The 26,471-nt window shown below is 42.0% G+C and overlaps 1 protein-coding gene across 2 annotated transcripts; it reads right to left on the bottom strand.

Moving 5' to 3' along the window:
• On the bottom strand, positions 1–26,461 carry SPATA18 (spermatogenesis associated 18). Of its 2 annotated transcripts, XM_063401921.1 has the most exons (12): positions 26,300–26,461; positions 24,149–24,254; positions 23,958–24,037; positions 13,444–13,560; positions 11,467–11,601; positions 9,922–10,820; positions 9,024–9,185; positions 8,497–8,672; positions 6,842–6,965; positions 6,430–6,495; positions 5,572–5,617; positions 1–5,096 (listed from the first exon to the last, which is right to left on the bottom strand). In XM_063401921.1, the coding sequence occupies exons 5-12, from the start codon at positions 11,543–11,545 to the stop codon at positions 5,089–5,091; spliced, it is 1,560 nt and encodes a 519-aa protein (XP_063257991.1). In that variant the 5' UTR covers positions 11,546–11,601; positions 13,444–13,560; positions 23,958–24,037; positions 24,149–24,254; positions 26,300–26,461; the 3' UTR covers positions 1–5,088. The 2 variants fall into 2 exon arrangements, with proteins under 2 accessions (XP_063257991.1, XP_063257992.1); XM_063401922.1 differs by lacking the exons at positions 23,958–24,037; positions 24,149–24,254; positions 26,300–26,461 and having other exon boundaries at positions 13,444–20,146.
• Positions 26,462–26,471: the final 10 nt, after the last annotated feature.

The raw sequence follows: 26,471 nt of genomic DNA, 5'->3' as shown, positions 1-26,471 counted from the left end.
TACAGTAAACAGCACAAATCCAGAACCATGGCAGAAAATATTTTTAGAAGGGCATTTTATCTGTGACAAATATATTGTAGAGATGTCTATGAAGGCCCTTGGCAAAGAGGTAGTCAAATACAACTAAGAAAAAAAAGCATATCTCAAGAAATGAGAGCCACGTCATCAATAAATCAAAAGGCAAGTTTAGATGACTTACAAAATATTTCACTGTTATTTTAAGCTCTTGCTGCAAACAGTCAGGTACATAACTTCTATTCTTTTCATAAGAAATTTCTAGTATTTCTTTCTGTTAATACTGGCAGAGACCTGTCCACTGAATGGTCTCCTATACTTCAGCAAGTTTATAGTGATACTCTTCATATTTATTTCTTCTCTTGACAAACTGCACATAAATAGAGTTAAGTATTTTCCTTTGCATCATCAAGCTCCAGGTAGCTACTTTGAAGCTTTGTAAGGCTGGTTACTAACATCTGTTCAGGCAGCTTAATGCAAAGCATCACCCTGCAGTAAGTTTTAGCAATAGAGGGGCACACCATGACACACCATGGCACTCACAGACACCATTGTCATGGTCTGTGTGCAAATGAATGTCCAAAGTTCAGCATTTCTAAAACAACCATGCCATTCATATGAAAAGCATTTAGACATCAAGAGGCCACCAAAAATGTGTGGATGAATTAAGTTCTAGGGGAAAAAGACTCATCAGTTTGAAACAACTGAGGATAATGAAGCTTATTAAGTGATCAGAGATATTAAGCCACTTCCCACAGACACACTACAATGGCACCATGAAGCTGATAAGTGTATGATATAAAGATGTTGTCAGGCCTTATCCTGAATACTGGGCACCATTTCTAGCTATTTGTACTCAAGAAAGATGGACTGAAACACAAATATACCCAGAGCCACCCAAAAGGATAATCAAGGCTATGAAAAACCTCTCTTCAGAGGATATTTGGTGGTTTTAGTTTGGAGAAACAAAAACTAGGAGAAAAGATGATTGCTCTCAACAGTAGGGCAAATACCAAAGGTGGGAAACAAGGACTTCTGAAGGTAATCACACTGGCAGAAGAACAAAGAGGTACAACCTGGAAATCAATAAATTTGGGCTGGATTCAAAAGAAAACTTCCAAGCATTAAAGAAATTACATTCTGGAACAACACTGCAGTTAAAGATAGGGCATGGTGCTAAACAAACTTCCTTTTACAACAGCAATTAATAAGTTGAAGAATATAATTATCCAAATCAGTTGTTGTGACTGCAGTGTTCTCTCCAGCTGTATCCTGAGAGTTCAGCAGGTGCAATTGACTCTGTCTTTGGTCAGAAAACAGAGCTGCACCTAAAAGCAGGGAGTATGTTCCTGATTAAAAGACTTTGCAGACTTCATTAGAAAAACAACTATTTCAGTCATAGACAAAGGGAATAGTGAAGCAACTTGCCAGTCAGCCATCACAACCGACAAATCACACAGAAGATAACAATTTTGCAAGCTGCCATCTTCTTGAATTAGGTAAGAACTAGAAGTAATTTTAAAATGACAAATGTTAAGAGTAGTTAATTTTCAATCTGAATTTCAGTTTGGGATTTGTTTTTGTATATGTTTTTCGACAAGATTGGTCAGAACACAACCAGATGAATACTATTCACTTTAGAAAGACTTATTAATTTTGAAAAATTGACCCCTCAATAGGAAAAAAACCCTAAAGTTTCTCCAATAATGTATTGATAGTGATGTTCATCTTACAACACATATGTCAGGATTTTCATACTCTTATCAGGCAGCAAACTTCAATAGTTCAATTAGCAAGCTAATTCTCCATTTGACACCTGTTGATACTGCTCTGGTCTGTGACTATTATGTGACTATTATTACTGGCAAACCTCACAACGGCAATAGCTTTAACTGCGTTGAAAGAAAAACTTGATTTTTCTGTTCTTAAGGCAATACTGCCATCTCGTGGGAAATACTCATCTTTGTGTCCTTTGCCCTATGCTGGGCAAAGGAGCCTTTCTTAAGACAATTCCTCAAGAAAATGAGATGTAAATTTTTTTCCCTAAGTTGGCTTCCCCAGGTTAACACACAATCTTCCATCTAAAATCCCCACTAGACCTTTCTAGTCACTATGGTAAGGTTCCATAAGGTTTTTGCTCTGCTCCAAGGTGTTCTACAAACCACAGCCCCTGTTTGGGTACACACCAAGGGAGCACAGGTCCTGCATCCTGCCAGGAGGGTCCCATGGGTAGGAGGGAGAGCACCCAGCCCATCTGCAAGCCATGCTATGCTGCATCGTCCAGCAAGAGCAGCCTCACCAAGTCCATGCTGTGAGTCCTCAGCTATGCTGCACGTGTTACACACACAGACACACGCAACTGCCGGTCTCAACCTGCTTCTCCTGTCAACATTTTCAGATCATTTTATCTGATTTTGTGCCTCTTCTCCTTTTAATGGCTTCTTCCCACAGTTTCTGCAGTCAAAACAAAAACATTTCACAAGCCAGAGAGCACCAGACACTTTTTTACATTTAAAATGCACTCTGTCCTGCAGAGTGAAAACAATGAGGATGCATCTGTTTTTTCCACAAGCAGTGGGTCTTCTTTATTTCCTTTTTTAATAATGAGGGTTATGTTTCCCCTTTTCCAGTCAATGTGAACTTCATGGGACTGCCATGACTTCTCAAATATGATGCATCATGACTTAGTCACTTCCTTGGCCAGTTCCTGTAGATGTTACTCATTAGATGTCATGAATTTGTGTACATTCAGGCTCCTTAGATGTTCTCAAACTCTTTCTCTTCCTACAGCAGACAGTTCTTCATTCTTCCAGCCCTTGATTTTACCTTCTTCAACTTTGGCAATATGCCTGAAGCCCTCAGTGGTGAAGACAAGGCGAAAAAGTCATTGTATACCTCAATCTTCTCCATGTCATGAGTAACTAGGTCTGCTGTATCCTTCCTAACAGGACCCACATTTTTGCCTAGTCTTTCTTTTATTGCTGATGCATCTGAAGGGGCTTTTTTATTACCTATGATGCCCTTGGCTGGATTTACTTCTGCTGGTGCTTCTGCTTTCCTAAACAGATCCTTGGGTTTTGGGACAATTTCTCTGCATTTATCCCAGGCTACCTTTCCCTGTTTCCACCCTCTGTAAGACACCTGTTTAAGTTTGTTCAGGAGCTCCTTGTTCATCCATATAGGTCTCCTGGTGTTTTTCCTGATTTCATCTTGGTAAAGCTACATTGCTTCTGACCCTGGAGAGACAACCCTTGAATATCCTTGAATATGCAGCTCCTCCTGGGCCCCTCCAGGGCTCTATCCCACAGCACTCTGTCAAGGAGATTCTTGAAGAGACCAAAGTCTGCTTTCCTGAAGTGTGGAGTAGCAAGCTTGCTTCACACTCTTCTCATTGACTCAAGGATCTCAAACTACACCATTTCATGGTCAGTGCAGCTCAGGCTGCCCATGAGCTTCACATTCCCCATCAGCTGCTCCTCGTTGGTGAGAACAAAGTCCAGCATACACCTCCCCTCCTTGGCTCCTCTGTCACTTAAGAGAAGAAAGTTATCATCAATGCATTTCTGGAACCTCCTGAACTGCCTGTGCCCTGCTGTGTTGTCCCTTCAACAGGTATAAGGGTGGTTGAAGTGCCTCATGAGGACCAGGGCCGGCAAACATGAGGCTGCTCCTACCTGTCTGTAGCTGGTCTCACTGACTCCATCTTTCTAGCCAGGTGGCCTGTAGCAGTTCCCCACTAATAATGACACCTGTTCCTGCCCTCCCTTTAATCCTTACCCACAAGCTCTGTCAGCTCCTCAGCCATGCACTCCAGCTGGTCAACAGAGAGGGTGACACAGTCTCCTCTGCCTTTCCCTCATGAAGTGCCTTTGCCCTTCCATTCCAGCACTGCAGACACAGGAGCCATCCCACCGCTTCTCAGGATGCCAATAAGCTCATAGCCCTGCAGGTCTGCACGTCTCTAGTTTCTCCTGTTTACTTCCCATCCTACCCGCTTTTTTTGGCATTTAAGCTGGGCTCCTGGTGAAGCTGAGTTTCTGCCTGGAGTGGCTGGAGTTCCTTAGTGCTGCTCCTTCAGGTGTTCTCCACTGACATGCACACCCTCTCCAGGCTCTGGCCATTTCTTTCTGGCTTGAGTGGGATGGCATGTCACACATCTTATCACTGTTAAATCTCTTCAGGTGTCTCCAATTTTTGCACTTAAAGTGCAATAAATGCCCACACCTAAAGATAACTGGACAGGATTTTTTTCACTGTATCCACAACAATTACTGATCTATCAATATAGTATGAAAGCCTATTAAATCTGACACTGAAGAGGCCTCAATCAAATCTTTTAAGTCTACAAATACTCAGTGCCACACTTTCAAAACACTTCTAGTGTCAAACCACAAGTTTTTGTTGCAATAATTTCTAAGTAAGAATGTATTTAAACAGGGACTATTACTGCCTTGCTAAAGGACACACGTGCATTCACACATAAATGTCAATAAAGCCCAGTATTGCTGGAGTATTAGCAGTTTATGACTGTTCTGTGCAACTTCTGCACTGTAGTTAGAAAATTCAGTGGATCACAAGGATATATTTAAAAGGCTGCTGTGTGAGACTGGCACATCCTATGATGATAGCTATTTTCTAAAATTGTAAATAAGCACCAATTGATTACATTGTTTTCAAGTAACAGCTAACCTCAACATTCTGCAACATTCACCATTTAGGTTATATTACACATCCTATCAAGATAAACTGCATCATTTGGAATCTGTGGAAAGCAAACATTCTAGATGCAGTAATTCTATCTCCACCTGCAAGATTACATCATGGTTTCCTGAGAGCTTTGCAAATTTTGCCAAATGATCCTATACTGCATGCACTTTCTTTTTCTTTAAATCAAAATAGTTCCATTTCTAAAATTATAAATAAGTCTTCTATAATGCTAAAAAACACACTGAACACAAACTCCATTTGACAATTGCCATTCACATTATTGAGAGATTTGAGGTATTTCTGAAGAGAAGAGGCACCAGCAAAGTTGTTGAATCCAGATGCACTGCACCGCAGGAACATGGTCAATTAGCACCCTATGGAAGAAAAAGGCACATTTCAGTGCAACTGTATTTTCTAAATCTCTGAATTGGGTTGGCTTTAAGATAGGCACATATTCATACTGCCTGAAATCCCTCACTTCACTGTCACCACTTAGCCATCTCCTTGGAATTTGAAAGGCAGGAAGCCAGCAGGTGTGCAGCAGCAAACTGTCTCTTGTGTAGGGAAGGAAGCAAGTTTTACTTACTACAGCACTGGCCACAGTGAAGGCAACCACCAGAGAGAAACCATGACAGTGGTCCAAGTAGAGTGAAAAAACAAGTTCTTCTCCAAGTCAGAAATCTCAGCCTTTTTCCACACATAAAAAAAGGGCTACCCAATTTAAAAATAACACTTGGGCAAGTACTTTAGAATCAAAGATGTTCAACATGTCGTTTTGTTCCTTTGCTCAATTGTTCAAGGGCTTAATGTGAAAACTCTGAGTCACTAGGAACCAATATGCCAACTTACCTGTAGATTTAAACCGCACTGTTGAAAGACTGCGGCTTCGAGTCATCTGCAAGACAAACAGAAAAGGAAAATCAGGTGTGCCAAAGAACTGTACCCAAGAAAGCCACCTGGAGACCCAGCAACATTCAAAAAATTTGCACGTCTGTCAGTGCAGCTCTACTGTTACAAAGTCAAGTTCAACAACTTTCTAGAGTTTTTTTCACAGCCTGCACATCCACAAAAAAGTGAGCTCTACCCAAAATCTCTCACATATCCAAATATTCAGATTTTAAGCTGAGGGCACGTATGTCCATTTAATAAGATGGGCTAACAATTAGAAAAATATGCACATTTTTAACAGAAATAATTAAAAATGTTGTGTAACCATACCATATGCAGAACTCTGCCGAAGTTTCACATAGCTTATTTGTACCACCTTCCCTTCGTGCCCACGCTACATTTATTTTCCGCTCCTTTGATGCATTTAGTAAATTAGGAATAAATTTAGGTTACTAATTCCAGGAGGCAGGACCTTTATGTTGTATATGTACTCCAAAATTACTGAAACACTTCCAGATGATGCAATTATTTATTCAGAAGGGCACTAAAACAAGGGGAGTAGGGGGAAAGCATTCCAAGATACACAGTTGATACTTGTGAGAATTTAACTATGATCTACTTCTCATACAGTATCTCTACTTATCATTATACCAGGTAATAATTATCTGTCAGTTCAGCTTCACCTTATTCTAGGCCATGAAGAAAAGGCATTTATTCCCAGTGTTAAAATGTACATATCAGCATTTTTAATAGGTTGCCTACATTCCTAGCTAAAGTACTTGATGCTGTTAACACTACAAACATTCAGCTGAGGCTTACTTGACCAGGCAGGAGACGATGGCCACAGCTGCAGCTTCTGCTTCTAAGTTTGCTTCTGCGATAACACTACAAGAGAAGAGTTTGAAAAACCTCTTCTGAGACAGAAGGTTTAATAAAGACAGACTCTGCAAGCAGACTTGCCATGCTGGACACAAGGTTTGAAGACAGAGAGGAAACACAGTAAGCTTCTCCTTAGAACAGGCTTCAACAACAACCACGTCTGCATAATTAATACATCAAGGAAAATGGAACTATTCATCCTTTGTACAAGATGAGACACTAAAACGTCATTGATATTTGATATACCACTCACCCATAGAGAGAACAGTTAAAAACTTAACTTTTAAATTTTAAAAACAGTGTTGAAATCCACTGACTTCCCCTTAACATATTCCTTTAACAAAATACATACCTGAACCATTTTTCTAGTGACTACTTCTCCCTTCACAAGTACAGTACCATTTTCCATCAGAGCAGGCCAGACGTGATAGGCCACAAAGGGAGCTGTGAAATCTGAGTCACAACTACGATAGTACCTGTTGAAACAAACAGTTCCAAGTAATGTCTGCATACAAGTGCCAAAAGACAAATATGTTTCAAATCATCAGTACTGATAAAAAGTAGCTACAGCTCTAATATCTTTCCACATCACAAAAATACGTATTCTTTATGTGATCCTGTAAAAGAAATGGACTTGGAAAATTAATTCAAAGGTATATATACTACCTTTCTAAGTCTGGAATATTGGCTAAACAATACATCTGGCTTTATGGATTCAAACTCAGAACAAATACCAAATAACAGAAATTTTTAAAAAGCCATGCATCTATACTTTAGTAATGTATTAGAATAGCAAGTAACATAAAACAATGTCGTAACCCGAGGCACGAAGCAAGGTATAGGGTACAAATGATGTTTGGCTGGCCCTTTATAGAATGCTATCACACATAATAAACAGAGATATTTTAATTCCTACAAGTTTTGCTCCATCTCTGTGTACCACATATATACACTATACATATAAACATATACATATGCCACATTTATCTAGATAGACAGACAGATGGGAGTATGTGTCTCTCACAGCAGCCCACAAAAACATATTACATGTGGTTTTTCTAAGGCCATACACACCAAATAGGTGGAGAAAGCATCCCAAGACTATACCACAGTGTTGGTGCTTCTTAGCTTAGCCAATAGCTTTGAGTGTCAAAAGCTAAGTGTCCCATAATTGGGTAGGATCATTGAGCAGTCCTGTATGACTTTGCACTCTCTTATCGAGAGTCTACTTTCATCTTCTATATTTCTCTCCTTGACCTCTCAAGCTTTTCACCACCTAGGTTCCATTCTATTCTAAATTATATTACTGGAAACCTCCTTAGTGATGTAAGGTTTTTTGCTTTTGAGAGTCATTTTTATGACCTATCAATCCCATTGATTTTCTAGACAACATGGAAGGACTCTATAGTTCTCTGCCTGCTGAAAAAGCAGTGTGACCCAACAGAGAAAAACTATGTAATGGTGTGAATATTTTTTTAACAAAATTCCCATTTTTAAGAGGCAGTTTTGGTTTTGCTCAGCTCTAAACCAGAAGAGATGGGAGCATATTAATACTTGTATGTTGTACAGCAGCCACGGCCTGAAGGTTGCAGCAAACATGTTGATGATCCTGGCAGCACAAACTGCCAGATCTCAGTAAACATGAGTTCTACAGAACAGGCCAGTAAGAAGAAACAAAGATGCAAACATTTTAAAAAAGGCAGATAGAGACCAAACAGGGAAAACTCATGATCATTATCTTCTTAAATGATAAATTAAATATGCTCTTGAGACTGAAGTTTATTCAGAAAATGGCTCTGTGTTCACTAAAAAAATTGTTAACACTTGTGGACATGCTGGGATTTATACACTATTTTAAACCTTAAACACATACCAAATTCACTACAGGCCAGGGGTTTTTGCCCAAAATTAATGTTTAGCAATCTTATGCTTTTATATTAATTAGGAAACAAGTAGACTACATAACCTTTAATGGTAAGAATCTGCCTGAATATAGAGATTTCTTACATGCTCCTATTGAAAACTTCTCCATCAATACCGTAGGCAACATCAAGAGGAGGACAGAGCGTCTGCATTGAAAAAGCCAAACAGCACACCTCTCGAATGAAACAGTTGATCACATTGAAATCAACATTTTCTGGACATGGAAGCTTTGGGTTCACATTCATGGTGCAAACAACTTCCTGAAAATAAACATACATGAATAATTTGTACTCAATAACAATTTTATTCACAGGCAAGTATAGAAATCACCCCTAAATATGCCTCTCAGCTTTTGACATTTAAAAATCAGTATAAAAAGCCCATAGTAATCTTGGCCTAGACTATTCCAGAAAACAATAGCTTCAGAAAGAAGGTGCTGCTATAAACAAATAAAACAAGCTTTTACTAAGTCACACATACACTAGTCCTAGCAATGTTGTTCTGGAAAGTAAACTGCTACCAGACAAAGTCTATACAGTAACTTTTTTCTCCTTCAGTTTACATATTCTGAATTTACTAGCTCCTGAAAGAGATTACCACCCTTGACTTACTTGGACACTGCAACAAACGTCATACAGATCCTTGTGGCAAGCTATATAGTTCAGGGCAGCAATTTCAAGTGATGCAGGTCCCCCGCAGTGACCTATAGCCAAAGTCTCTTTTACGCCTATTTTGATCTTCCAGAAGGCCTTCTTTGCTGCACGGAAAGATTCCTGAAAACATAAAGAACATCTGGTTAAATACAGGAGACCAAGATTAATTTTTATCAGCTATCTGAAAAAATTAATTTAACTCACTATCATCATAATAAGGAGGAATATAACACACTGCTGTAATGGAGAAAGTTAACTCATTGGGAAGGAATTCTCTGATCGGGTGTAATTTATTTGCAGAAGGTAAGATTCAAAAGCTTCCCACCTAACCTTCTATATTTGCACAGGATTCCATCACACAGCCATGATCAATGCAATAACATTCAAACATATCATGAGTAGCAGCATTTTATGTGCCACAGTCTAACATGTAAGACAAGACCATTTGCTGGGAAAAGAGGTTGAGTTGGAGAGTGTAAACTGAATGACTGTTGAAAGAAAAAAATCTTCAGTAAGTTAAATGTGCTTGGGATCACACACATTAAGAGATGCTGCCTCTCTAACACAGGTATGTGTTACATCATTTTTACAGAAAAGAAGATTCAATACAGAAAAGAAGATTCAATACAGAAAAAATTAAAACCATTTTCTTCAAACTGAGTTCATGGTAAATGTAGGGTATCTAGGTGGTTTCAAGGGACCAAATTAAACTAAATCACAATTTAAAAAGTAAGAAAGCTTTTCCTCTCTGCACTTGACAGAAATGCTAATTTACCTACAATTTAATCCAATGCAGACATAGTGTTTTACAACACACCTTCAGCCTGTACAAAAAGAAATACTACTTCTTTCTCACCAGAGCTGCAAAGTATATTGTCCTCTGCACCATCTCTATGTCACAGATTAATTTCTTCAAAAGGATCTCTGCATCCAGGCGCTCTTTAGCATAAATGAAGTTAAAGCGAGCGATGAGGCAGGCACGACGAGAAGCGTTGGCCCGCCTGCACTGGCCAGGTGACCAGGTCTTCACGGAAATTCTGCAGGGGCTGCAGGGCTTGCAGGGGCTGCAAGGCCTGCAGGGGTCACAGGGGTCGCAGGGAATGCAGGGGCTGCAGGGGTCGCAGGGGTCACAGGGGATGCAGGGCTTGCACGGGTCGCAGGGGTCACAGGGGATGCAGGGCTTGCAGGGGCTGCAGGGGTCGCAGGGAATGCAGGGGCTGCAGGGGTCGCAGGGGTCACAGGGGATGCAGGGCTTGCACGGGTCGCAGGGGTCACAGGGGATGCAGGGCTTGCAGGGGCTGCAGGGGTCGCAGGGCTTGCACGGGTCGCAGGGGTCACAGGGGATGCAGGGCTTGCAGGGGCTGCAGGGGTCGCAGGGGTCAATGGATGCAGGGCTTGCAGGGGCTGCAGGGGTCGCAGGGGATGCAGGGGTCGCAGGGGATGCAGGGGTCGCAGGGGTCACAGGGCTTGCAAGGCTTGCAGGGTTTGCAGGGCTTGCAGGGCTTGCACGGGTCACAGGGGATGCAGGGGCTGCAGGGGTCGCAGGGGATGCAGGGCTTGCAAGGGCTGCAGGGGTCGCAGGGAATACAGGGCTTGCAAGGGCTGCAGGGGTCGCAGGGGTCACAGGGGATGCAGGGCTTGCAAGGCTTGCAGGGCTTGCACGGGTCACAGGGGTCACACGGGATGCAGGGGCTGCAGGGGTCGCAGGGGTCGCAGGGCTTGCAAGGACGGCAAGGAGAGCAGCTCCAGCCAAGCCTACAACACACGTGCAAAGAAGCTTCATGTCACTTGACCATCCTCAGGTGTTTTTCCCTAGGCAGATTATTTTGTCAATTTAATTTTTACAAGAGTAGGGTGAGATTTTGAGCCAACGTAATTAAAGAAGCTGCAGCTGATCAGTCTAATATGAAGACATTTTCATCAATATCTTTTATGGGCTAAAGTATAAATGGTAAAAATAAAGTAATTCCTAAAGCATGTGTAGCCAAGCAATTTGTTCCTAGGAAACATGCTTTTAACTAGTAATATTTTGGAGATTTCCTCTTCTTTCAGTACCACTGAAGAGTACTGCTAAAGTCAAACAAGTAAAAACTGAACACTGTACAATTACAGGGCAGAACTCATCAACAAAAATTTCTCTTTTTATTCCATACAGTTGCTCTCTATGTATTTTGTAAAGCTGCATTATTTGCTGTTTTGTCTAAAACTTAACATAGTTGCTTAAAAATAAAATATTTGGGCACTAGAAGAAATCATCTAAAGAATTTATGTTCCCTCATAACAAAGTAAAAAAGCTTAGCTTTTGTTTGTTTATACTTCAGTTTCAAATGAGAAGGAATCTCATGCTGCCTAACATGACTGATCTCTATGATTCAGGGACTTCTCTGAGTAAGGCCTCTACCTGCACTGGAGAGCAGACCTTTGGCAATCCAGGATAGAAATCTCCTCCTGCAACAGTTGGAGTTGCTGCTCATAGTCATTCAGTTTCTTTAACTTCTTTATGGTTTTGCAGTCGTCAGCAGGAGAACACTTCAGACTTAATCACACAGAACAGTCAGTCACAAGGTGTCCTTCTATCAGTGTAAACTATCTATCAAGTAATCCTCATCATCAAACAACAGGAGCAGATAAAAGAGGAAAATTATAGATCAAGCTCTTTATGCTTGCTGAATAATTTCAGCATGCTTTTCTTATCCTGAAATACAGGAAAAATAAACAGTTTAAAAACAAACGAAACAAAGCAGACCCTTGATCTGACTTTAAATTATATAAGTGTATTGTGGCAAGAGAGTGGATCTAGGACTCCATGCTATAGGAAAAAACACTGGTTAACATCTGGTGTCCTTACACTAGCTCAGATGATCAGGTCTAAAAGAAACTAATTTCTTTCTCATATTTAAGACGTTAACTAACGTTAGCTTGACGTTAGCAAGACGTTAGCTTGGTTTTCCTTCCTACAGATTAAGAAGCTAGGTATTTTCTTCTGTCAGGTTCTTGGGCTCTTTTCTTTATTATAATGTATTAGTCAGTCAAAGGATATCACAGATGTTATTCAAGTAATACCAAAGTTAACAATTTCTCTCCTGCTGTCCCCAAAAGAAGGAGTGTTTCTTAAAGATTGGCAGACAACCAGTAAAGCAAGTTTATCTTCTGTCCTTTACTCTTACTAAATATTAAAAACTATTCCAACATCTCTGTTTTCCCTCCAAACACCAGTATTACTGTTGCTTTCCTCTTACCAAAAGTGGAAGGAAAAAATAAAAAAGATGTTTTCTATCTATTTTGAAGGTATTCACTCTGTCCTTCCTTTTCTTTACTGGAGGACTCTGGTGAGATTTTTGAGGATCTGAACCAATGAAATCTCTAACACTTATCAATTGACAAGATTCCTGTTCCACCTTTCTAAGGAGCAGGCTGACTGAGGTGACCACAGGTAATAAGGCCAGCAACATCTGCTAAGAGGAAAGACTGACCAGTTCCATCCTTAGTCAGCTCCCTCAGAAAAGACTTCTAGCAGGAACAGTAGTAAAAGAGGGCTAAAGAATTCTACTATAAAGGACAACAGGGAAAGAAAATCAGATTTGGGAAGAGGAGTTCTAGAAATAGGCATGGGGAAAATCCAAACTGATACTCTTGGAATCACTTATTAAGGGCATGAACTTATATCACTTATGTACTGACCCGAGACTTGTGAAGAGTCATTGTTCTCATGCTAATAGGATGCATGATAACGTGTCTGCCACTTGGAGCTACCTCTAAAATGGCCCTGGAACTGGTAATAACTGCACAAATGTGTATCTGAAGCAATTTAGTAATTTTTATATTATATTGCTCCACAAAATATGTTTTATGCAACTAGGCAAAAACTGTTCAGGCCTAGTCACTTCTCTGGAAATCTGACTTTCTTCCTCCATCTTTTATGACAGTGACTTTTATCTTCCCAGATATTGACATATCAATTACATTGCATAATTAATTGTGACATGTTGTAGGTCTTTCAGTGTTACACTATGGCTACTCAACTGATTTTTTATTTAGGGTTTGCTCAGCATGCAACATTTCATAGACTATAACTCTACATGGGATTGTCATGGACTATACAAAACCTTTTTATGTAGAATACTGGCATGTTTTTCAACATCTCTGCCAGAAGCAAAACCTACCAAGTCAATTTATGAATGTGGGTGTGACCGTATCATTTGTACCCCACTTTGGATACATACACACGATATAGAGCTTAGATGCATTTTGAAACTCTGGTTTTAGGCCAGAAATTAAACATTTTACAAATCTCCATCAAGATTTAAAAGTCAAGAGAAAAACATGGCTTGCTGAAAAACAAAAAGCAAACAGCAAGAACTGCAGGTAATTTCCCTACTCGTTCCATCAGGCAGAGCTCCGCACGAGTTTCAGCTAGTTTTTCCTCCAGGTCTCGCAGTCGGCATTTCGGTTTGCAGGCCAAATCTCTCAGCTGTAGCTCTCCCCCAGCTCGATCCTACCAGGAAATCAGAAACCAGAAAAAAAAAAGTCACACTGCTTGAATGTTCTACCTTATAGATTCCCTCAGCAAAGTACGACAGCATTATGGGCAGATGCATTTCTAAATATTTCAGCAATGACCATTTCTAAAGAAACTGAGAACAAAAACAATTGCATTCTCTGTGAGACATAAGCAATACCTTTCAAGCACAACAAACAAAGACTCAATTATATAAAGAAAAATATTCACTTATTTTACACTTCATGGTAGAAATTATGGAAGGTCTGCATACGCAGATTTCCTGCCTGAATCATCAGAACAAAGCATTTTGCAGATGTGTCACACAGTTGGTTTTTTCCACTTAGTCAACTTCTGATTGACCACATAACCAACTCAAGTAAACTTTTTGGGAATTCATGTACACAAAACAACAGGAAAAGTTATTAGAACACAGGAGGCAAATATTACCATTCCAGAAAGCACACTACTATACATGCAGCTGCCTTTAACAACCCATAGAATGGCCTGCTAGTTCTGGAATTAAATAAGTAACTGTGCAATAGGGTTTTCTTTTTGAATTTTGAATGTCACATGCAATGACAAATCTGTAACTGGCATGCCTGGTGTACTGTCATTTAATAACATTGTTACTTTATATTTAGGGGGGAATTGGCAGAACCCTGCTACTGCATTATACTAGACTCTGACTCTTAAGGCATATCACTTTTTATTTGTCCTATTTAAATTGTGAGAGATTTTGACAGAGCAGGTGTAAAAATGAGAAACAAAAGAGAGACATCACTGTCAAATTTCAGGATCTTGAAGATCTTCCGTGTGATAAACGCCAATCATTCGTTTTTTTTAAATTTATGAATATTTAATAAAGAATAAAAATTGGTTACAAAAATATTAATACAATAATAAAAGTTTTTAAAAAAAGTTTTCAGAGACAGGACAAATAATGAGACAACAAGAGCAAAGAAGGTAGCCCGGGCTTTTGTCCCCCCTCCCTCCCAGACAAAGGCTAGGAAGGAGAAGGGCCCCGAACAAAGAGAAGTCTTCTTTTTTTAAGCCTTCAGTTTATGACTATTCATATCTTACGTAAAACGAGTAATTTTCAGCTGTTTCTTGTCACAAAAGTTTTCTGTTAATTAAAAGAACGCATGAGAGCATACGTCCTTGAGAAAGTTAGGTTCTGTGGATAAGAGGCCATAAATTCTTCTTCACTAGAAGGTTTAGAGGCCTCTGTAAGGTTTAGGGGCCTCTGTGAATGTTATCTCTGTGCTGAGGAATTTCTCTTCTTGAGCAAAAAAATATAACACACATACACAGCTTCTATTGTACTATAACTTACTGTTAATTACAAAACTACATTCACTATATTATTCTAATGTTAATATAGTATAACTTTTCTATCTATCAGATTACATATAGTAAATATCTGCGTAGAGCCACATATACAATATGCCTTTTTCACAATCCCTCCTCTTTCTTGTTATAATACATTGGCTCGAGCGGATATTTACCGCTCTCTTGCATCCCTTCTATGTTTATTTTCTTCATAAATCAGTCTAGCTTTTTGGAGGGGGTCTTCTACTTTATTTTGTTTCCTTAATACCATAATCTTTTGCACCGTTTTTTTGTTGTATCCATCTTTTGATCTAAGGTTACTAATTGCATACCTTGAACTACACTAGTGATTAATCTAATAAAACAAGGGATCAAGCAAGGAAAGAATATTAAACTAGCTGTAGCACATAAGAGGAAAAAGCCTTGTTTCTTTCACCATTCTACTCCTAACACATTATCTCACCAGCTGGTACTTAGCATGGATTCCCACTTCTGAACTGGTACATGGGTGATTTTTCTGATATCATTGATTATATCTAGGATAGTATCTCCATTATAAACAACAATCTGATGTATTGAATTTTTCACAAACGCCTCCTTTTTCAGCTAATAGGTAATCTAGTGCTAATCTGTTTTGGTACACTGCGGCTCTGATTTGAGTTTGTTGCCTGGATATTAATTCCATGGCCAGACCAGTTTTGTTTGTTATTATTTCTACGACTGCCTGAAGCCTTATGATACGATTTAACATATAAATGGGAGTTCGATATCCCCAGCTCCCGTCTTGTGCCCAGGTGGCTGGCCCGTACGTTTCTAGTATCCGTTCAGGGGGCCACTCATCATCTCCCCATTTTTGGAATCCTCCAATTAGGTCTCTCTTGTTTCTTTTTAGATCCTCATAAACTGGTATCCCCAAGTGGTCCCCTTCAGGTCCAGGCAAAAGAAAAAATCCTGGTTGTATGACACCCAGAGTACAGCTCCCTTTCCACTGGGGGGGAAGTTTTGGGTATGCCTTTTTTCCACATATCCAGAACAGACCGTCTGGTGCTTTCCAATAATCCAGTTTTTGTTCATCCATATTCTCCCAAAATTTTGAAATCTCTGGGATGCCAACATAGGGATTTTTTCCTGTATCATTACACTGAAAAAGCCTGATTTCATAATTATATTTACAATTTCCTTTTTTTTCTTCTTTCTGGGTCCAGTACATGGTAGGTTCTTCTGGGACCCACCATACAGAGGTTCCATTACTAACCTTGTATCTTTTACAGGGAGTTTTTCTTACTTCATGGAGGAGCTTTTTCCTTCACGCCAAAGACATTCTTCCCCTATAACTACTGAACTCAAAATCCATCCCCCTGGTCGATTTTCTCTCCTTATGCTTATTTGGTTCCACTTAAGGAGCTCGATGGGGCCTAAGCTGCTGCCTTTCCATGGCCATTCTTCTGACATCAAGGCCCCTCCACAGACCCAACAATTGGTTATGTTAAGTTCTTTACTTATTCTTTCTCCCAATTCTACAAACAGATTTTTACCCATCTGTGAAATATCTATTTCTTTCTCTAGTTGTTGTTCCAACTTCTTATACAAACCATCCAGTGAGATTGGTACAGGTTTAGGTGGTGGTGTTGGCCTAGCCTGTTTGCTTATCAATTGCTCTTTTACCAAATCCTTTGCTTTACTCCTAGTAATGTGGGTGAAACACATCCATTTATCCCCTTTTGCGCATTCACTTCCCCTTAAATTTTCAGCAATCCAATACTTTTTCCCATTGTGTATACAATTTCCCAATTTGGAAGGGTTATAACAGTGACTGTTGACATGAGTATGAGAAATAAAGAAGGAGCCTCGGTGTCTTTCCATATAGCATGGCCTGGTTAATATTTCAAAAATGAAGAAACAGAAAAGGAGTGACAGAAAAAGGAGAGGTCCAGTATGGCTTATACTCCCACCTCCCATGCCTATGGGGTTGCAGCCCACAGCAGGTGTATGTGATCTTCTCGGTGGCGATTATAGAGGCCAATCTGGTCTTGCCCTCTCGTCTATTGTCACTTTTCCTTGGCTAATTTCCAGGCATATAGTTTCTGACACTCTTTAATGGTGGTCTCCCACTTTTTCTCAGCTATCTCCCATTCAAGAGGCACTAATAACTCCCAACCACACAACTAAGTTATTATTTCAGTAGCTCCAAGTTCTGCTTGGATAGGGGGCTCAGGTGACACTCTACACTTCATGCAACGAGAGTGTCTTTTGTGTGAACTACAGTACCAATTTTTCCCACAGCTCAAACACATTTAAACCAACCAGCATGTCCAGTATTTGGGTGAATCAAACAGGGTATTTGGCTTGGCAATATATGAGGTTGTAATTCACCCTCCTCTTTATATAAATCACAGGCTAAGGCCAAAAATTACAGGGGTTTTCTGTCCGAAACATTTCTGATCTTCCTGTCTGCGGTGGCAGTATCCTCCCCATGGAGGGTACTGGAGGTGTCTTAAAGTTTTCTCAGGTGGTATTTGAAACTACTGATGCAAAACTCAGTCTAAGTTTCCAGTCAGGTGTGATCCTGCGTATGTTTCCTGGATCATGTGGATCTCCCCAGTTCATCACCTCTCATTCCCGTTTTAGGGTTAATTTCGTATCACCCGGTTCCGATGATATTGTCCACTCCTTAGGCTTTTCCACAGGTCCTTTGATTCTGCTGGCGTGGATCCACCCTTGTTCCCTGGTCCGGATCGCAGCCTCAGTGCCAGCAATACCTGAAAAGGACCTTCTCATTTTGGAGTTAGAGATATTAATCACAACAATTTTGATATGGTGCAATTTATAATTCCTTTGAATTGCATTTTGGCACAACATAATCTATCTGTGTGTGCACCATATAGCCAACAGAAATAGCAGCATATTAAATTGATCATAGGTTTTAACAAAATCTTGGAATACAAGCTTTACAATGCTAAAATACTGTTATAAATATCACACCTAAGTTTTATAGGATAACTAAAAAAATGGTCCTGTCTTAGTCTGAAAGACAGGTATCTGCCACAGAAAAGCTGGAGCCACCCTTGTAATGAAGAATTCAAATTCTCTCCCTCTGAATTATTGTAATTTTGAAAATTAGGGGCCTCTCAGGCGAAGATCTGGGACTATAATAATAGTTCCTTTCTGGTGTGTATACACAGGTTAACAAACAACACCAACCCCAGCATTATTGACAAACAGAAGCAGAACTTAGGAACACTTCCCCAAGGACACCCTGGGGCTTCTGGGATTTCCCTCTTGGGGACAAAGATATTCATTCTCTTCTTAGACCCCAATGCTCAGAGGGGCCTAAGGTCAGGGGGGTCCTGGTACAGCTGCCTCACAGCTTCTGTTAGGGTTTTCTTACAAAGCCAGAGCTGCTGGGCCTGGGGTCCCCAAAGCTTGAATTAATTGTTGTAACACTTTTGATGTAAAGTGTGTTCCTCTGTCTGAATCTATTTTATTAACCATCTCACATCTTGGAATAATTTGTTTCAAAAGGGTTTTACTTACCACATTAGCAGTAGCCTTGGCAGTGGGAACTGCCTCCACTCAATGAGTTAAATGGTCTGTTATTACTAATATATATTTCCATCGTTGAACTTGAGGAAGTTCTGTAAAATCTACTTGGATACTTTGAAATGGTCTAAAGGCTAATTCCTTACCTTCCAGTGTAGTTCTCCTCATTATCTTTTTATTTTATCCTTTGACAAGTTATACATCTTTCAGTTATCTTCTCTGTTATCCTACAAATCCCAATGTATTCATAGTTTCTTAGGAAATAATCACACAAAGCTTGGGTACCTCAGTGAGTTTTCTGATGCATGTCTTCTAATATTTTTCTAGTAAGTACTTTATTAAGTAATTGCCTTCTATCAAGAAGTTTCTGTTTCTTTGATTCATCTGGTTTACCTCTTATCTCCTTCAATTCTTTTTCCTCTATTTCACTAAATTCTGGAATTTTCAATTTTCCTTATTTGGAGTTAATATTAACATGAACCTTTTAGCTTCATTCTCTGCTGCACCTTAGCTTCCTGGTCTGCCAAATTATTTCATCTTTTGGAGCCACTCTTATTTCTAATTTCACTTGTAATTCTCATCTTAACAAATTACTCCTTGTTCCTGGGACTAACTAAACATCTCCTATCTAAATTCTGGTATCTTTCTATATCACCACATCCCTGATGACAGGCAAAAGTCTCTTCTTGCTCCTGCACTCCATCACATCTTTACTTACACCATGCCTCTCTGAAATATCTACCAAACAAATTCTTCTTGCTTTTGTACCTTCCACAAATTCCAACTCTTCCTCCTGTCTGCATCTTCTAAAATATAACATAGACTAAGCAAATAATCCAGTGAACACTAATACTTCTCTTTCTTCACTCCTCCTCCTTCAACTTTCACACACATTCATTCATCAACTGTAGAAGAGACACTTAGAAAGCACTAAACACTGACTTCACATGGCCAAGCTCTCTCTCACTAAGTGAAAAACGCTTGAAAAAAAATGTTAGCACATCAAGCAGCAGTCATTTAAAAAAGCACAGCTTCAGACACTGTCTCCTTTCTTCTCAAAAAAAAAAAACTTACAAGTCCTTCCTAAAACATCCCAGAACACATGCACGCTGTCTGAATTTTACAGGCTACCGATTTAAAAGAAATTGAAGGCTAGCGCATGAGAAACACTGAAAAAATCTTTAAAACTTCTATGACCCGAGTCTCTCGGTCATAAGGAAAAGGGCAGCTGCGGGCGCTGATAAGCGAGCTGGAGGAGGGGCAGGCAGGGAGCTGCGCGTCCCACGCACGGCTCGGCGCCGCCGCCTCCACCGGGCAGCCTTCTGCCATGGCACGGCTGTGCGGCCGCCCGTCTCCCTTTCTTCCTGAGAAGATCTGCATTGACTGCGGTTTCCAAGGGAACGGCTTCCCCAACAGGAAGTGGGGAGCTCTGGAGGACTGATCACTGATTTTTTGGTCCTCCAAGGACGGGGCATGGGTGGGGTCTGCCACCGGAATTCCCGAAGGGGAAGCAATTTCCGGTCTCCTCCATGCGGCCGCGCTTTCCGCATGGCCCACGCTGGCGGGTCCAGCCGCCTCCGGCAGTCAACGCCCAGCACCACCGGAGCTGGAATCGCTACTGAGGCAGCTAGGGACCGGACCAACCCGCCACACGCCGACAGCGGAGGAACCACCGCCGGGAAGGGGGGAAGGGGGGGGGGGAGCCCGCTGCCCCGCCGCCGCCGCCGCCGCCGCCGCCGCGAACGGGAGGGGGGGTGACGGGGAACCCGCCGCCGCCGCTGGGGGGGGGAGGAGAAGGAACCAGCCGCCCTGCCGCCGCCGTGTCGCAAGCGGAGGGGGGCTCGCCACCGCTGGGGGGGGAGGGGAGAGGGAAAAGCCCCCCCCCTCGCGCCGCAAGCGGAGGGGGATTCACCGCCGCTGCTGGGGGGAGGAGGGAGGGGAACCGGCCGCTCTGCCGCCACCGCCGCCGTGGGGGGGGGGACCCTCCAGGGTCGGCTAAGCCACCACGCGGCCACCCCCCCCGCGTGGCTCATGGCGACCGTACTCGCCGCTTCCAACAAAAGCAAGGCAGTGGCGGCAACGCTCAGCGCTGCCAAAACAAACTAGCAAACAAACAAAATACTGGGAATGAGGCTGAAAAAGCCTTTGCGGGAAAATAGCGAGAGGGACCGGGGTGGGGGCCGGGGCCGTCGCTGCAGAGAAGCTGCAGCCGGTCCCGAAGCGGCGGGCGGAGGGACCGGGGGGGGTGCCGGTCCCGACTGAGCCGCCGCTGCGAACAGCGAGGGGGGGGGAGGGGAGAAACCGGCTGGGCTGCCGCTGCGAACAGCGGACTCGTGCCTGGGATGGAAACTGGGGCAGAAACAAGCGACAAGCCAGAACCTGGGGCAAGCACAGGGACTGAGACAGGCACCAACACCGGAGCCGGCAGTGCAACTCCCAGGGGACGATCCTAGGGTGGTATCTCTGTCGATGATTTCTCCCCACTGGACTTCTATCCCTTTTCTTTCAAAATTTTCTCTATTCTACCCATCCCTGTCTCTGTTCACCTTCCCTTTTACCCCCACAAAAACTACTTTTCTTCTTTCTCCCACACTATTTCTTAATACAATTTATCTTCTCTGAGGAACTATAATAAAACTTAAAATTAAATAAAAATCTACACTTTCTATACTTTCATTCGTCCACATTCACTCCACTCTATTTTTCACTTAATCTCACACACAACAAAACAATCACAACTACAAGGTACCTTTTACTTTCCACACACTTTTACACTCTTTAACCTGGCCAGACAATGCCCTTCACAAAACCCTCAATCTGACAGTGTTGGGGGGTTCTCCCTTCCCAACCTCAGGTGCTCTTGGGTTTATTTCATAGATTCTGCAGAATTTAACATAACCCTGGATGTCTCGGAATTGCTTCCTCCAATCCAGCTGGTTATCAACCCGGGCAGACAATGCCCTTCACCAAACCCTCAATCTGACAGTGTTGGGGGGGTTCTCCCTTCCCAACCTCAGGTGCTCTTGGGTTTATTTCCTAGATTCTGCAGAATTTAACATAACCCTGGATGTCTCGGAATTGCTTCCTCCAATCCAGCTGGTTATCAACCCGGGCAGACAATGCCCTTCACCAAACCCTCAATCTGACAGTGTTGGGGGGGTTCTCCCTTCCCAACCTCAGGTGCTCTTGGGTTTATTTCCTAGATTCTGCAGAATTTAACATAACCCTGGATGTCTCGGAATTGCTTCCTCCAATCCAGCTGGTTATCAACCCGGGCAGACAATGCCCTTCACCAAACCCTCAATCTGACAGTGTTGGGGGGTTCTCCCTTCCCAACCTCAGGTGCTCTTGGGTTTATTTCCTAGATTCTGCAGAATTTAACATAACCCTGGATGTCTCGGAATTGCTTCCTCCAATCCAGCTGGTTATCAACCCGGGCAGACAATGCCCTTCACCAAACCCTCAATCTGACAGTGTTGGGGGGTTCTCCCTTCCCAACCTCAGGTGCTCTTGGGTTTATTTCATAGATTCTGCAGAATTTAACATAACCCTGGATGTCTCGGAATTGCTTCCTCCAATCCAGCTGGTTATCAACCCTGGGTGCTCTTGGAATAATTCCTCAATCCAGCTGATTATTATTATTATTATAATTATAATAATAAACAACAAACCTGGGTGTTCTTGGAATACTTTCCTCAATCCCAGCAAAAGTTTTTTAGGGTCCCCTTTTTCACACACTTCACCTTTTTCCCTGGGGGGGTTTCTCTCACTCCTTTTTACCATTCACTTTCGTCCCCGTACTGGCCGTCTCCCTCGCGGGACAACGGAACCGCAGCGTAGGGGACTCCGCACTCGCTTGGAAGGTCCGGGTGTTACCCCAGCCCGCCTCTCAGGCACACACACTTTCAGCCCCCGTTCCGCGCCAAACGCTGCCCCCCCCCCAATCCCAGCAATTCTTACCACTCCGTTGTCCTTGGGTCTTTATTCTTCGTGCACACTTTGATGTTAGGAGCTGGTTACCGCGGTTTTTAGGGAATTCTTTCCCTTCTCTTTGCCTTATTGTCTCCCTTTGTCCTTGGATCTTACCCCTTTCCGGGGTACTCTGCGAGGAACAGAGCCGAGGCCGCCTAATGCAGGCGGGACGCGTCTTCCTGGTCTCTAATCCTCCCACAGCACCCACAGTGGGGTATTTTAAACCATCCTCTGCTACCAAATTGTGATAAACGCCAATCATTCGTTTTTTTTAAATTTATGAATATTTAATAAAGAATAAAAATTGGTTACAAAAATATTAATACAATAATAAAAGTTTTTAAAAAAAGTTTTCAGAGACAGGACAAATAATGAGACAACAAGAGCAAAGAAGGTAGCCCGGGCTTTTGTCCCCCCTCCCTCCCAGACAAAGGCTAGGAAGGAGAAGGGCCCCGAACAAAGAGAAGTCTTCTTTTTTTAAGCCTTCAGTTTATGACTATTCATATCTTACGTAAAACGAGTAATTTTCAGCTGTTTCTTGTCACAAAAGTTTTCTGTTAATTAAAAGAACGCATGAGAGCATACGTCCTTGAGAAAGTTAGGTTCTGTGGATAAGAGGCCATAAATTCTTCTTCACTAGAAGGTTTAGAGGCCTCTGTAAGGTTTAGGGGCCTCTGTGAATGTTATCTCTGTGCTGAGGAATTTCTCTTCTTGAGCAAAAAAATATAACACACATACACAGCTTCTATTGTACTATAACTTACTGTTAATTACAAAACTACATTCACTATATTATTCTAATGTTAATATAGTATAACTTTTCTATCTATCAGATTACATATAGTAAATATCTGCGTAGAGCCACATATACAATATGCCTTTTTCACATTCCGCTAGCCTGAATTAGTCAACTTTCTTATTTTCTTTCGAAGCAGAAAGCCACAACAGATCTGTCTTTTCTGCCAAACTGCTAGTATTACAACCCCTTCAGTAAATACCAAATACATACCAACTGCAAATATCATGGCAGGAGCACTGTGGTATCACAACACGCATGAACACTTCTTTTTTTTTAACACTTCAGAAAATAATATAGTGTTAAGATATTCTTAGAGTTTTTCTTAAAAAAAAAAATAAGAGGAGCTCACAGATTAATGCATAAAGTTCATGCACACCTCCAGCTTACACATGTATTTTCACAGTGTTATTTTTTCTAAAAGAGATATGGCACAAATATCTCATAAATATACATTTACATTTGCAGAGACATCACAAAAATAGCATTTTTATGATGTCTCTCCAAATGTAAATGTAAATAGCAAATCTTTACCTAGAAAAGGAAAGCAGTATAATAACACAGACTTCTTATACAAAGCAAATTCCTCCACCATAGCATGGTTGTTTCTATAGGTGTCCCCACAAGCAACTAAGGACATATTTCATTAAGTAAAATCTGAGAGAGGGGCTAATATTAACAGAAAGTCATTAAAGCTCTTCTGATGGTATCAATTCACATAGTTCTATTCCCTTAAAATAAGTTTCTTACACACCTGATTGCGGCTTCGACCTCTTGAAGCAGAACAGCATATTTTTGGCAGCAGACAGCTTTTTACTGCTCCTGCACACTCATCTAAAAAAACACATACATTAGGAAATGGTGAGAACACTTACAGAAAGAGCCAGAGTTGGAAAAAGTGCCATACGTGAAACATGTTAGTAATTAGACAAGGCACGGATTTACCTTCTTGAGATGTTTCATTGAGAATTGTGAAGAGCTGCTTTTGAATCGCAGTGTTCAGTTCTAATAATTCACAGCATCGGCTCAGATTTTCACCACTGGAATTCAACTGTAAATAAATGTGCATTAATTACTACATCTGTGTAGGCTTTCTTACTTAAAGTTACAAGCATGGCATTTTCCCCTCTATAATTACATCTTTCCAACCTTTTCTTACTGGATGCATTAGAATACTCGTTTTTTTAAGGTTCACATTTTTAATAGGTAAATGAACAAGACATCAGGACTTGTATGACCCAGTTAATACTTGAGAAAGCATACTTCTTTTCCATCATAAAGAGGCTGCAACCACAAGTGTCTCTAAAAGAAGAATCATAGAAAGTGTGAATCTGGGTTAAAAATTTTCAACAGTTATTAAAATAATAATCTAGCAGATTGTTGGATTAAAAAAAAAACACCCAAAATCTGGTTTTCCATATTAGCTGAAATAATACAGATAAGGCTCTTATCTTGCTTTGTCAGCAGTCACATGAAGCCTCCACGCGATTTCACCTGACTTTTAAGCATTTCAAACTGAAACATATACCACTGAAGAAGAAAAACCCAGAATTATGCCTAGAAAACAACAAAACGACATCCCTTTCAGCAAATGCAATTTTTAAAATTTTGCAATTTTTACTGCACCTGCCAGAATACACACTTTTTCCTTCCTTAATCTTTATCTGTAACCTGTGTATCACCTTCCACATAGATCACGGTCTAGGTGTTCAGGTTTTAATGACTCCATACGGTTTTTACAAGCTTCCAAAACAGCTGAAATTCCCACCCGTGCCCCCACCAGTTTGTGTTTTGATTGCTGCAACATGCTTTCCTCTGGCCTTGGGGAGCACAGTCAACCTGCTCACTTCCACCAGAATAGAGCTACAAAGTGCATTTTTCCAGCTCATTACAGCAACAAAACACAGTGTTTCCATCTGCCAGCTCCTCTTTTTCTGCAACAGCAGCCTGAAACTGTTCATCTTCATTTCTCAAGACCTGAAAGACTATTCCCCACCAACTTATGATGGAGAGGTCAGCCCCCACTGCTGCTCAGACCTCTTAAGGTCTACCTCCACCACACATTTGCAACATTTTGAAATGCATGCCACTGTTCCTCCTCTATGGTAGCTTTACCAGCTACTCCCAAACTCCCTAAAATTGTCCTTTGTCATGAATCCTGCAGAGAGTTACACTGGCTATGTAACTGTAATTCCTATCCAACCATGAAGTAAAAGAAAATAGCTGATATCCCCTGAAAATGCTGCATCTCTTTCCTCACCAACCACAGCGCACAGTAGGTGGTTACAGGCTCCTGATAAACTATCTGCATCCTGAAGGTACAGAAACCTGGGGATGCAGGAGCGAAAACTCTGTTAAGATTTTCCACTGAGCAAAGTCACAGCTGTCAAGTATCGTGTTCCTCCGCCTCATCTTTCCCTAATTTTACACCTTCTCTACTGCTTCCACTGTTTCACCTCCTCAGTTTCCCGTTACCCCCTCCATGGATTCACCACATCCCACCGGCAGCCCTCTCCTCACACGCGAAACTCTTCCCTCGGCCCCGCTCTGAAGCCCCTCGGCGGCCGTGCCGCCTTGCAGCAGCCTCTCAGCTCTGACAGGCTTCCCCAGCCATCCGAGCTGGGATGCTGGATAACCCGCTCTCAGTGTCAGCAGCCTTTCCCTCTCGATCGAGCTGGGATGCTGGATAACCCGCTCAGTGTCAGCAGCCTTTCCCTCTCGATCGAGCTGGGATGTTGGATAACCCGCTCTCAGTGTCAGCAGCCTTTCCCTCCCGTTCTCCTGGCCGTTCCCGGACCACAACCGATTCTTCTGAGCACAGCCCCACCCCCGATCCTTTCACCGGCCGGTCTTTTACTCCAACGCTCTCTTCTGTTCTAAATACAGCCAGCATCGCTCAAACCTGACTTTTAACCTCCGATCCTTGTTTTCAGGGAACCTTGTCATGGACAAAAAGCCGAATAACCGAAGCCGCGGGTGTTTAAAAGTTGTTACAACTGCGCTAACCGCATGCGCGTGCGGAGCGGTGCCCCATAGCGGCCGCTGGAACGCCCGGCGCTGCCCGCTGCCCCGGCCCCGGGGAGCGGCACGACCCACCTCGTAGTCCTGATGCCAGCTCTCCAGCTTCTCCTGCAGCTCCCGGGCGCTGCCCGCGCCCACCAGACTCTTTCAGTCTCTAGCCATAGCGAGATGTCAGCTTGCTCCCGGGGGTGCTGCGTTGACTCTCTGTCGGTCCGGGAGCGCTCCTCGGGCGGCGCAGGTGTAACAG

This window comes from Prinia subflava, chromosome 7, assembly GCF_021018805.1.
Source record: "Prinia subflava isolate CZ2003 ecotype Zambia chromosome 7, Cam_Psub_1.2, whole genome shotgun sequence".
Taxonomy (NCBI): domain Eukaryota; kingdom Metazoa; phylum Chordata; class Aves; order Passeriformes; family Cisticolidae; genus Prinia; species Prinia subflava.
The sequence above is the reverse complement of the archived record's forward strand: the minus strand, read 5'-3'. Positions and strand labels throughout refer to the sequence as shown.